At 39.6% G+C, this 14,291-nt stretch overlaps 1 protein-coding gene across 2 annotated transcripts in view; it reads right to left on the reverse strand.

Annotated features, from left to right (window-relative positions):
- znf385d (zinc finger protein 385D) overlaps positions 1 to 14,291 on the reverse strand; it is a 79,547-nt gene that overhangs the window by 11,602 nt on the left and 53,654 nt on the right. For both annotated transcript variants that reach the window (XM_044359855.1, XM_044359856.1), the window contains one exon: positions 1,313 to 1,657. In XM_044359855.1, the coding sequence (XP_044215790.1) occupies positions 1,313 to 1,657 (345 nt within the window). The remainder of the gene's footprint in view (positions 1 to 1,312; positions 1,658 to 14,291) is intronic.

Genomic DNA, 14,291 nt, shown 5'->3' on the forward strand with positions numbered 1-14,291 from the left:
CAGGCGGGGGTGCTGCAGAACTCCTAGCAACCCTACTTCCTGTGGCTATGATTTGACCTGAGTTGTGTCATGTCTAGAGTTAAGTGATGGACTGGGAAATAAAAATGACCCTGGACTTTTTACTCAGACCATCAAAACCAATGCCAAACCCTCCTCACTCAGTTAAATAATGATGAAACACAAGAGGAAACAGACAATATGTTATTATTACAGGACAGATGTATTGTGTAGTCCATGAAGGTCCAAGAGTGGACAGGACAGGTCAGGGAAAGGCATAAAGCCAGTGTTGGTTCTCCTTAGCTAGTGATGTTGGAGTAATTATCCCCCCAGTTTGTGCCTTGCATATATTAGAATTACATTTGAGTTACAAAACTAGGCCTCCATTTCTTTAAAAGATAAATACTCTGCCATGTTTGAAAACCCCAGAAGGTCAATTAACAACACTTACTGCCGTTCTGAAGGTATTTCTAGAGTCTCCTAACCATCTGGATGAAAAAATATTCAGTCTACTGCACGATAAAAAAGATTTTTAACCTTTTTCCCAAATTGCGACTCTTCGGTCTCTAATCCAAACAAATTGATAGCTGGTGGCTAACTGCAGCCATTACTGAACTGCGGATGTCACAGTTATGTGGTATGCGTCTTAATTAGTTGTCAACTTGTGCTTAAACCTGAACAGGTGTCAATGTTTTGTTTCATGTACAGCTTTCTGCTATGTCCTCTTGTCAACTGATCGTTATTTGACTCTGCTCTCTTGTTCAAACTTTGAAGACTCAGATGACTCAGCCTTCTGTCACATCCCTCACATTATGTGTTGTATGAATGAGATATTACAGCTCTGTTTGTCTTGATGATTCATAAAAATTCTTTGTTTACTGAAGAACAGATGTCTGACAAAACCTAATCAGAAGTGGATACAAGGTTCCTATGGAAACAAACCACAACAAAATTTCCAAATGTGTTTTTTTTTATGGCACTGATGCCGGCTGATTTTGTAGAAACCCAACGGATAACAACCGTCTCTACAAAAAGCATCGACTCACCAACAAAACCATTTCAACACTGATGCTGGCTGATTTTGTAGAAATCCAACAGATAATAACTGTCTCTACACAAAAGCGTCAACTCACCAACAAAACCATTTCAACACTGATGCTGCTGTCTGTTTGTCAAGTAAATTGTGCTACATTGAATAGAATAATCATGCAAAAATCATAATGTTTGATGAGTGAAACTCTTATGCAGTCTCTTTTGTTATCTATACAAAAAGTCTCTGTCATAATTACATCTGCAGTAAACGTCGCTCTCTTACCGCTGTTGTGAGCTTCCAGCTGCGACGCCGAGTTGACTGCCACTTTGCAAAGCGAGCAGTACAGAAGACGTCGAGCTTTCTCCTCCTCCGTTTCCGCGTCCGTCTCCGTTTCAGGTTCGGCTTCGAGCTCCAGGTCTGGTTCTGAGGGTGAGTTTAGCTGAGACGACCTCTCGTCCCCTCCAGCAGCTGAGGTAGTCTCTGGGGCTGTAGCTGCCGTGGTGCTCAGCACTAACGGCGAGGTCACAGGTGCCGGTGTTGGCGTTGTAAGGGTCACCAAGGACGGCAGGGGTTGTGCCGGTCTGAGGACAGGGGATAGCGGTAGGGGCGCTGCTCCAGGAACGCCATCTGCAGAGAGAAGTTGCTTGTGTTTTAATTATGTTAACTCTCCATCCATCATTTAGAGGCAAATATGTTTTGTCATGTAATCTTCTATCAGCAGGTGGCTGAACATGTAGTAATGTTAGACTTTAGAGAATACTTTCTACTTTTTTGTTTGTTGTATTTCAAGATATACATCGAAATATTAACATGCAGAAAGTTGAGATTCGGACGTAGGAGACAAAATAAACAAAACAAAGATGCAAAAGTCAGATATTTTGTTGACATGATGACACATGTTGGTGTATGAGACAGTGAACATTTTAGTTCAAGACGATTCCAAGGTCAAGTTGGATGATTTCAAGAACAAGTGAAGACCAGAACGCACGGCTGGCTGATATAAACAATTAAACACAGATCCCAGAAGAAATGTTTCCTCCATAGGAATATTAGAAACTTTGACAACTGTCGATTGCTCCACAAGGAAGCTATTTCTAACCAGATATATGGCAGTCAAAGGAAAGGACAGCTCACTCCCCAAAAAAGGAACTAGATGGGAGAGATAAGCACTCTCTCAGGGTAAACTTTATGCTCAACTGTAACAATAACCTTAAATCTGCTGTTGTTTAACAAGGTAACAAGACGTTGGTGGCTTCTACTCTGTACCTGTTTGTACAGAGTGGATGAGACATCCGTCACAAAACAGAAAGCTGCTAAGTTAATACTCCAAAAACCTATGTCAATAAATTAAACACCACAAACAAGTTTATCACCTAATGCATCAATATTCAATAAAGCATGCAAAGTGCCTGCACTTCCACTACCAAAACACCAGCAATTAGAAAAGCAAAGCAAGGTACTCAGGGAAACACCCCCCTCAATAAAAATGTAACATCTGCTTATTCCAGCGTTAAAACACACATTATATATGCTGCTGATTTCTCTATGATAAAACAGATGCTGCCCAATACACAGTCAAAAAATTAGGAATTCAACTCAAGATATCAGACATTTCAAACTGTGAGATTTCACGCTGTGGGATTTCACACTGTGGGGATTTACACGGATTTAGACTAACAAGATTGCAGGTTTTGTTTATTTTTGTATAATTTATTTATTTAAGCCGATTTTTCTGTTTCACATAATGTTTGGTCATTTTTCTGGCTTTGAATCTTCTGGTAGTAAATTCAAAGCTTAAAAGAGGCTCAACAGAAAAAAGTGACTCAATTTTAAACTGATATCAACTGATATGAATAAAAAAAAAGATGACGATGAAATGTTTTGTCATATCGTCTCACAGAACATATTCAGTTCAAAACAAAGATAAACATTTGAGTCATCATTTCAAGATCAACATAAGCCAAACAAGCAGCAGACCAATCCAAACAGAGGTCAGATTTATGGATCAGACTTGACTCTCTAGAGAGGAGATAAGTACTTTTGACTTATATTTAGGATTATAAAAACGATTTTTCTTTTAAAAAAACAACAACTTTTCCAAGCTCACCAGGGGAGTTATTCTAGTGTTTGGGTAGTTGATTGATCGTATGCTATGCTATATATGTGGATCATGACTGCAAAGCACAACAAACAAATGCAGTCTATAAAATAATCAGTGTGTGAGATCACATTAACATGTTACACAAATAGCTGCTGCGCTCAGAAAAGAAATGTCTATTTTGGGGGGTGGTGGTGGTGGTGGTGGGGGGGGGAACGACAGCAGTGGATCAATATATTTGACCATTAGAACAACACCACATGTCAGTGTATAGAATACAGAGGACTGCTGCAACGTTCACGAAAATGAAATTTTGCCTTGGCGGCACCACCTGATCGATGCCAGTGCCTCTGAATTCTCCGCACTCCAGTGTCACGAAATGAAGATCAGACAGCCAGGAGAGCAAATCAATAGTGAATTATGTCATGCTATTTTTGTGAGCTATTATATACGGTCCTCATTTATTCCAGTGGACGTGTCAGCCATCGGCGCCGCAAAACGGCTCGAAGTTACATCGTCGCCGGTTTCACTTCTGCCAGAGGTTAAAAAAATACATCAGAATTAAGAGCAGCAGCTGTGTTTCTGCTATGACCTGTGGTGAAAGAAGTTAAGACATCCTACACATAAGGAGACTCAGAGAGAGCTACTGGTGAAAGCTGAGGTATTGAGTGGTAACCAGGAATTGCAGGTTATTTTACTGCTACACTGACTCCGGATGAAAACTTGGGCTAAAGGCTTAAAATGTATGTAAATGTATGCATTGTGGATTTTCCTTTTAAGTGTTTCAGTGTTTGTGAGCATCCAATCCATTAACCTTTGGAATGGGTTTGAGGCACTTTACTATTTGTTTTAATACACTCCTCTTTCAGTTGACTGACTCCAACTGTGGAATTTGCAGCACTTTCATGAAACTCGCTGCATGTTTTGAATGCAGATGTATAAAGTAACAAGCAGGTGCAAATGGTAAAAAAAAACCTGTGACATCAGTGAAAATATAATATATAAGTGTTGTGGAGATATTGAGTGATGGTCAGCACCTCAGTGGAGAAAGTGCACAAGAGCCTTTGATGTCTTAATGCTAAAAAATGTTTATTGAAAGCACTTGGCCCGAGCGGAGGACTGAAAACAGTAAACACCAGAGTGTTCTGCTCCGATGCCGTCTCTCTCCGTTCTGCCCGCTGAGGGTCTGACTGTTAGTCTAATTGGTTCACTAGTTTCTAAACAAGGAACTGCATTTTACCCACGTTAGTTCAGGTCACGTTGCATGGAACTTCAGGTCACCGTCAACACATTCTGGCTACGCATTCACCTATCTGTGTTGTCTAGGAAGGCCCCCCTCCAACCTTGGTAACCATGGCGATGCTGATTTACCCTTTATCAAAGAGGCTTCTGTTCCCCCAAACATAACAGACAGCTGCCTATCCAAGGAGAGGCAGTTTCTCTCTCTGCAAGACTTGATGTTGCTTACTCTGTGACCTCAAGGCCCAGGCTTGACCCAATGTAACCCAATTTTTAAACACTAAAGATGGAAAATCTCATAACAATAAGGGGGTTTGTTCTACAACATGTAACAAAATCATAAAACTTAACAGTTACCATATATTTGCAGGGCTGGTGAGCTATAGAGTAAACCTGCAAACAACATAAATGATGTTCATCTTTTACATAAATATATTAACAAATCCTCCTAATATTTAGTTAAAAAGGAGTTAAGAGAACAATATGTACTTTGGTATAATATTTGACATATAGACAATAAGATTCGCTTCTAAAAAGGTTGATAGCAATAGACAGTAACAGTATATCTACACTGATTTTTCTGGTGTGTTGACTTCACTTCCAGGAATAAATATCAAACCAGACATCACCCTATGACTTTACTATTCATGGCTGCATAGAAGCCCCACATTTCATTATAGCCTTCTGATTTGTTAAGATATTGTATCCTGAGAAGTCATGAATGCAGTAATTGTATCCTGAAGTTTGCTTATTTATTTGGCTGCACAATAAAGTAAGCTGTGATGCACATTTTAAATTATAAAGAGACTTAAGTGGAGTAGGGCTGTCACTTTTTCAAAAAATTATGTTTGACTGAATGAGAACACGTAATTAGTTCAAATTAATTTAAAGGCATCCAACATGGCCTAATGGTAAATACGTTGAAAAATCAACATGGTTCTGTTTCTTCTCAGTGCCTTTGGTGCTTCATTTGTGAGGCAAGGTAACAGGTGTTGAGGTAATGTTACTGCAGGCAATTTATGTTTTGAAAAGGCAGCAAACAACCTCACCTTTTTTTTTTTTTTTTTTTTTTTTTCCATCTAAGCTGTTGAATCCAAAATGCATCCACACATTACTTCTCACATGGTGTGGTGTCATGACTCTCCTGCTGGCACAGTTTGCTAGTTTCCATCAGTTTGGTTAAATGAAGAAAACAACAGATCACAAATGGAAAAAAGTGTCCTCGCTGTGGAGTTAAGCTCCCAAAAAAATGTATTTGACTGAAAAACTCAACTAAAGCTGCAATTGACAGAAAATTAATCTGCAACTATTTTGATAACTGATTAATTGTTTTTATAAAAGGAAAGCCAAATTCTTTGTTTCCAATATGATATGAAGGAATATTTTCTGGTTTCTTTAGTCTTCACTGATAGTAAAGTGAATATCTTTGGGTTGTGGACTGTTGGCTGAGTCTCCTTGTGCTTTGGGAATCAGTAATCAACATTTTTCATCATTTTTGGACATTTTATAGACCAAACAACTTATCAACTAATCAAAAAATCAACAACAATCAATCAACAAATGAATAAATAATGAAAATAATTGTTAGTTGCAGCTCTAAACTCAACGTTTCACCCCTACTAAGTCTTCATCTGGCCAATGGCTAAAGGCCAACATGACAAAGAGCAAAGTATATAGACAGAAATTAGTTACATCATGCTAACGTCATCTGTACAATTCCTTTTTGGTCGTGAAATAGATCAGTGATTTTATGAACACCACCCGGCGGAGTAGAAACCACAGACTGCTGTGTAAATTGTGTATTTGGTCGGATCATTACAAATTGAATATTTATTTATTTTTTATGATGTTTGAATGGTGGTTCAAATAAAAAGTGACAGCCCTACTCTGGAGTGGTAAATAAAACCACATTCAGCAGCTGTGATGCTCCTCTTTTCACTTTGTCAGTAATTGTTTTGCTGCTGCAGTTTTTTTTTTTTATGCCGTTTCCTGACTGCTCCTGACAGGATCTGTCCATCACATGACCAGGTGACCTTAAGCAAGGGCGCCTATTGATTACTGTTGCCAGCAGATTGAGTGTTGGGTGCTGCAATGCGCGTGGTGCAACTATGACTAATTCACCTCTACCTGTCCGTGTGTGTTTCAGTAGACACTGCAGACGCCTGTGGACTGGACTAAGGAAGAATATCTGGCATGAAAAGGCCATTATTACAGGCCGTTACACTCAAACCCATGACTGGAACATTTATTTAAAGACTCAACTCTGAAAGGGGAACAATGACTTCACTTATTAGTTGTGCGTGATTTATGTTCTGTTTAATTTGAGTTGAGGATGACTAAATACAGGCAAGAGCCAGAAAATCTACCCACTTATTCCAATCCACATACTCTAAACACTGCCATATTTATATTATTAAAAAAATCACAGTAATCTGATTACAGATAAAAAAGACATGAATACTATGCAGTGATAGCACGATTCGTTTTTTTTTAATTAACGTTCAAATTACAGGTTTTTAATTAAAACAATACAGCTTTTCAGGCATGTTGACAATCATCAGTTGTTGTCAAACCTCATTAAAGACCAAAATGTAACTTCACATTACCACGTCCATCAAGTCCAGGCCATTACCACAAGAACAAATAATTAATCTGTGAACTATTTATGATGCAGCTGACCTTGTCACTCCTGATAAATAATGTTTACGCCATGAGCAGAAAGGCAGTGACCTCTCTGCTCCCTGCAATTAACGACCACCTCCTGCCCATCCGCTCCGGCGTGCCAGGCATCAAAACAACCTGAAATCACAGCGATTAACTCAGTCGATCTCACCGTGCTCACCAGTGACCAAAAGCTGCCATCACACCTGCTTCTCTGGGCAGCTTTTCAGTGGCACGGTCACCGGACTGAATGTGGTTCCAGAAAAGTGCAAGTAAAGGTTTGGTGCTCCAGTGAACCGGTCGGTCTTTGCCTGTGAGTCGTCATTTAGCTGTTTTTGGCTTCATGGCTCTTGCCATGAGAAAGTTTAAATAAATGCCCCATTAGCACAATCTTAAAGTGGTGATCAGAGATTTTCTGGTTATCATTAGGGATTATTTTGTGGTGCCATGTTGTCGTTGCTGTGGTGTTTTTTCAGCGGAACGTCGCATTTGCTTTTATTGGCCCTCATTTTTCATCCCTCATTTATCAACAGCTGTGAATCATAATCTCTGACTCAACGTTGAAGTAGTGTTTTGAACAACAAACACATCAGCATACATGAACTGCTATATATATTCAGTCAATAGTAGGAGAGTTGGGTGCGGGAATAGCTGATTGCAACGTTTTGCCAAACATTCTGGGTTTCTGTATCACCCTGAGTGAGAAGCAATGTTTCGCTTTCTACTTCTACACTTGTTAAAGTATTTCCATATTTTATTTTTTAGCTTTCTTGCCAAAAGTTAGATGAGAAGATCGATACCACTCTCATATGTATGCATTAAGGAGCTGGAGCCAGGGGGCAATTAGTTTAGCTTAAAGACAGGAAGCAGCAGGAAAAAGCTAACCTGGCACCCTCTAAAGTTTTAAAAAAATACACCCACTTGACACCACATTTCTGTTTGAGTATGGATTAAACAACGTGTTTAGTGAGCTTTAGAGGTGTTGGTGGGCTTTTTTTTTTTTTTACTTTGAACTGAGTCAGGCTAGCAGTTTCCCTCTGCTTTCAGTCTTTGTACTAAGCTAAGCTAGCCCAGTTTTCACCACAATTAAAATAACAATCATAATATTGTACTTGTTTTCAGCACTTACATAGACATTTATCATGTTCTGTCCCACTCATTATTACCTAACCCAATATAAAAACATAAACAATGCACCATGCATCTGAAGCGGAATAACAGCTAACAGCTTCGGCATGACAGCTAACGGTTAGCTAACATGCCGACGAGAGAGTCGGTCCTTTCTGCACACACTGCAAGAGTACGTTTTTGGTCACGCACAGTGGAAATGCCGATATAAAAGATCATATTAAGATGTGCGAACATAAGCTGTGGTTTCCCTGAGAGCTGAGAGCTCCATAAAAGAAACTCTAAGAAGAAAGACGGCAAAGCGTAAACTACCCAGCAATCTTCTTAAAAGTAACTTCTTTAAAGGCTCTTTCTCGGTTTTTGTTATTAACGAGGTGCCATTCTGATTTAATGTTTTGACATTTTAATCTTTCGTTACCAGCTCATGGCATAGAGTTGTGAAGATCTAAGTTAAAGTTATTTTTTTATGTCTATAAAGTTTTTTTATAGGCCGCAAAGAGATTTGTACCTTGTTTTGTTGTTTTTTTTTTAAAAAAAGAGAATGTGTCACAGTCTGCCATTTAGCAGGCAGCTTGCGCTTGTGCACACTGACAAATACCTTGGTGGATTTGGGGGGACAAAACATAATTTTTCGTCCGCTGAGGTGCATCCATGGTGTTGAAAGGTGATATGCTGAAATAATTGTCCCCCATAAACACATGTGCTTATGAAAATATGGTCATCCTATGAAGAACTATTTACTACCTTTGGAGCTTTACAAAGCCTTGGACACATTTGACTGAGCGATGATGTCCATTTCCTTGTTGCTAAGCTACGCTAAACATGTGAAGCAACTACCCCTGTAATGAGCATACAGAGAAGAAATTGATACCATGTTTCTTGTTCAAACATAGAAGCTTGCTGAGAGCTCCAGGTTCACACATTGGACATGTTGGTGATGTTTTCTGCAAATGTAATATCCAAGTTTCCTTTTCTTGTTCCCAGCATGACACTGAAATGTAGACGTACAATCAGTCATCTAACAACTTAAACCACTTAATTGCCACTTGTGTACAATTGTACAAGCTCCATTTAAAGATAGGTCACTCCTGCTAAGAAGCTGAAACAAGCATTTCCCAGCATGTAAGAATAGTTAGTAATAGATATCAGTAATGGATATCTGTTTAACCTCTGCTCTTGGAATAATGAATATGTAATATAAATTGGCAATAATCAACGAGAATAAGAAAGGTCTCTGTATCTTTTTGTGTCTACTTATTACAAAGCCTGCTTGGTGAGACTATCCCCATGTTAAGTCATGCATGTATTTGCCCTTGTGTTAGGTGAACCTATCCACCACAGTGTCATTAAAGAGCCATTTGCTGTTGGAAGGGCAGGTGATTAAAGTGTACTTTGGCTGGCCTAGGACGCCCTGCACTCTGGGAAGCCTCCAGTAATCCATATCCCCAGTCAGTGTGACCTAACTGGCTCTGTGAAGCCCAGTTAAGAACTCAATCCCCTCTCATTAATGGAGGTAATGACTGTGATCAATCTAAAGTTGGTATGGGCGAGTGGGGCCCGACAGCAAAGTAGGAGGGAGAGAAGGAGATATAGAGATTGAGGCAAGGTGGGAGAAAGGAAAGGATAAGCAAAACAAGAACAAAAGAGGACAGATTTGGAAGACAGAGAAAGATGGAGCTTGGAAAAAGAGAAAAGGTAAATTAAAGTGAAACTGGAAAAGTAAGTAAACTTGAGGCAAAACAATGGTGGAAAATCAAGTATGTGAAAAAAAAGGAGAAGAATGAAAGAAAGAAAGAAAGAAAGAAAGAGAAAGAAAGGGACATGAGAAGGTGAGAGGAGAGAGATAACATTAAAAGAGAGTAATCGAGTAAGGGACACAAAGGGAGAGTAATTGAGAGGGTGGGAGTGGTGGAGGCAACAAAGACGGAGAGAATCGAGAGAAAGGCAGATCAGGACAGGTGCTGCGACCCTTCGAGACAGGACACCGCCTCTTTTCTTTCCTCCGTTTGTAGCTCAGCCTCTACTGACTCTCCCCTGAGATTTGCTTTGGCGATGGAGGAGAAACGCAGCTCTGAAATCCTTCCACTCTACTTAGGCTTTGAGGCAATCAGAGGGCTCCCAGGAGATCTGATTACCTTTCTCAATGAAGCTGGATTAAGCTCTTTAATTAAAATGATTGGGCCTTATTATATGCTGTCACAACTTAAAGGACAGAAATCCCTCATGGCGCTTGAGTTCTGTCAAATTTCATCCGACATCTATGAGTTTTTTCCCCCCTCTCCTCTTGTCAGTATTCAAAGTGAGTAAATGAGAAAAGAGTCACGGTTGAATATTCTTAGAATAAAAGATTGATAAGGTGAAAAATTTGCATTCACAAATAAGTGTGCATCGAGGCTTGCAATCATCCTTTTTGTTGAAGGGAAAAAAGGCGACATTATCTCAAATATTTAACAGCAGCAGGAGTCATTGATTTGAATTTACACTGATTTATCTCTTTCCAATTTCATCTGAAAGCAAATGATCCGCACCTAATTTCTGTTGGGAAGTTTCTGCGGTTACACATTGCCATCCAAAATCCCCACAAATGAGAACATTTGCGGCACGGCGCAGGTATGGAGCCAATCTAATCACACACTCATCAGGTTTGCTGCTGTCTCCAACGTCTGTCTGTGAGGGCTTTTTCCAAGCCAGCGCGTACAGAGACTTAGGCACAAAAGCAGTTTTTTTTTGGTTGGAGGAGGGTGGGATGGCGGAGGGTGTCAGCCACCAATGGGGACCTGACGATGGGAAGCTGTGGAGGGAAAAAGCCTGAGCTAGCCTCCTGCCTCCCTGCAGCCTGCTCCATTGTACAGCTCCTGTCAGTGCTGGCATGACTCCCCTGACAATCTGCTCTTTAATAGCTAATATCAGGGTACATTTCCTCAGGCACTGGACTGGAACTGAGAGATGGCAGGCTATGCTGTGGGCATTTCTCTCTCTCCTTCTTTGCCTTCCTCTCTCTCTCTCTCCCACTACTCTCTCTGGTGCTGGTGTAAGGACACACAAACACACACACACACACACACGCAAACTTGACAGGCGGCCGCTGAGTCATCCCCCTAATCTATACTATCTCGCTGTGTCCAGCTGTCCATCTCAGAAACACACACAAGTTCACAGATGAAGTAAAGAACATGGATGTTTAACGGTAGGCGCCATTTATGAAATCCATACTGTGATTACATGCTTTCATACACGACGATGCACTTAAGTTCTTTGCACATCAACTTAAACCAGTCTGAGATGGACTCATGAGATCTAAATGAATAGTTGTTTGTTTCACAATGAATTGTTTCCATTACGTTGTCTAAGAAGTTGTTTTTTTGTTTTCATCTCTTGTTTCAGTGACTGCAATCTTGCTTAACCTTAAACCCTGGGGTTATTATTGTATCCATGATGACGAAGGTAGACTAACTTTAAGGAGGTGGTAACTAACCCACACCACATGTTTCTGTAAAGTGATCCTTTTAACCCAAACCATGATCTTTTCCCTAAATCTAACCAAGTGTTTCTTGTGCCTAAACGTAACCAGACCTTAACCACATTGTTGTCACATCATAAATCATCATTATTCCTTAACAGTGGGTTGTAATGGTTTTGGAAAGCACAGATAAATGATGTTGTCCTGCCAATTACTGCCGATAGGTGCGCCAGATTAGAAAACGCTCTGTGAGTCATCCTGGAGTCACAAGGTCAAACGATGTATTTGGTCATTTAATTTGGAGGACCTATTGGAAAACAACATAAATACTCACTATTAATAAAATACTTACTGATCTTTCAGCTCTTAAATGAAACAACCAGGTGTATTTATTTTAAAAAAAAACAAATCATGCTATATTGTTGCCAGCTTGGGTATGTTGTGTTTTGGAATAAAGTGATAATACACCAAATATATCTTTCGCTGATAACTTTAAAGCAAAAACAAACCCATTGAAAACCAACTCTGAAAAAGCAGACATAGCTCTCCCTCCCTGTTGTTTCTTCCTACTCTCACTACGGCCATTACTCTTCCGTGAACTCGGCTTTTTATTAGAGCGAGTTTTGTGCCGCTGATATACCATCAAATACTTCAGCCTTGCAGATAATGCAGCATTTACCCGCGTCGACAATTAATTCTTCTGACATCTGAGCACATTAATATTCATTACCCAGTGCCACTTGTGACAAACCGCCGCCCCCATACAAGCACTGTAGATTCGATGGTGAGATGCTGTAGAAATCTGCTGGTGTTTTTTTTATTTATTTATTTTTTATTTTAAGGGCACTGAAATGATTAATAGCCATTTGTCTGTTTGGTTATGACGGCTTGTTGTTTAAGGTCTCTGAGGTCTCTGCCTGTGTATAATGTGTTTACGATTTTCCCAAGGCCCTAAGTGTATGTTTAATGTCAGGGCTGTGTAGAGTCCATTACAGATGAGTATCTGAGTGCAGGTAAAGTGGGAGGAGGTCAAGGTCTAAATCCCACCTCTATCGTTTAGGCTTCTAGTAATAGTTGTGTATTGGGAGGGACGGTATATAAAAAGGGCTACAAATGCTACTCTGTTCACCCAATACGGATGCATGTGTGTCCCTTATATGAACTGTATCATACAAGGGAATTTATACAGACTACACATATCATAATTTTCTCTGCAACTACTCCTGGAATCATCATGGAGTTTGAACATAGAACTGGAAAAGAGAAAGAGTTCTGGTGCACATGGTCTTTAGTAAAAATAAAAGATGATTAGGCAGGTTTGTCACCAAATTATCAGTTTCATCTTATGTCATATTTGTGTTAGAACAGTTACAGGTAATAAGAAACTCTGAAATAAATACTGAAATGAATTATATGATTATTTTTAAAACTCACCAGTGTAATTTCATCCTCTTTCTTTACACGACATCATTTTCCCCAGTGAATGTTAATTTTATCACGCCACTTGTCATCACAAAGCTGATCAAGACAAACAGGGCAGATAGTTATCTCACAACCACTAGCGTCAAGTAAATATATTAATTATTTAAAATTCAATTAAGATATAAAAGCTCACGCTTTAATTTTTAATTGTATGGAAACTAAAAAAATATGTTATCAGTCAATGTTTTGAAAATACGTTCAATATGAACATACGTGACTTGGCAGATAATACTCATCACATTTGCCATTACATTTCTTTCCAGTCACATTTGCTGTTGCACATTATTAATATATAAGCAAACGTGATCATCATGAAAGGGATACTGTGAATCTCTCTCGTTAAAAATGTCACCAGTCAATAACAGAGCCTTGAGGTTCAAGGTTCCCACAGCACACGAACGCCCCTCAGTTCTCATCCTTTATGTAGTCATAAAAAGATGAGTGCAGAAGAGTAAACAGTGAAAACACTGTCTCAAAAACCAATTAAGTGCTTATCAGCAGCAGGGGGGTTGCAAAAAACCGCACAAAATGTGATTCTTTTTTTACGGTTGGAGTAGAAATGCATCCAGGATTTCACCAACGCTGTTGCTTAAGACCTGTGGACCTCCAAGATGGCAGCCAGAAGGTGCATTACATCACCTGAAAGCTCTCTTACGGGAAATGTCGACAAACTGCAGCATGGATTAGCTCAGGGGAAGATTCAGTGCAAATTGCTCCACTTAATGGGCTGACATTTGTGTAGCAGCTTAGCAACTCTGTGGGATGTGAGACAGATCCCTGCCCGGTGTACAGCTCCTAAAACAACATAAAGACTAGCATATGGCCTGTGTGATGTGAAATATATCAAATTAAGTACTCGCTAATCCTGTTTTCTCCAAGTCAAAAGGAACAATATAAATTTTGTAATATTTGTTATATGTATATTTAAGAGCCAAAATCACCAAACCCTCATTCCCTCTGAGACATACAGTATAATATCTGGATGGGCATATGAATTGTTAAGTGGTTGTGTTTTCACCTCGATCAATCTGTAATCCTCAAGTGTGAATATGTCATACTCGATAAAATAGGTCACGGTGCACTATGAGCTCCAGAAATGTGCTCCTAATTTAAATACTTGTGGAACATTGGAAGAAGACATGGGTAGAGGTAAAATTAATCCCAGAGCGCAGCGGCTAAATGTGTTTCCAATT

Source organism: Thunnus albacares, chromosome 8 (genome assembly GCF_914725855.1).
Source record: "Thunnus albacares chromosome 8, fThuAlb1.1, whole genome shotgun sequence".
Classification (NCBI taxonomy): domain Eukaryota; kingdom Metazoa; phylum Chordata; class Actinopteri; order Scombriformes; family Scombridae; genus Thunnus; species Thunnus albacares.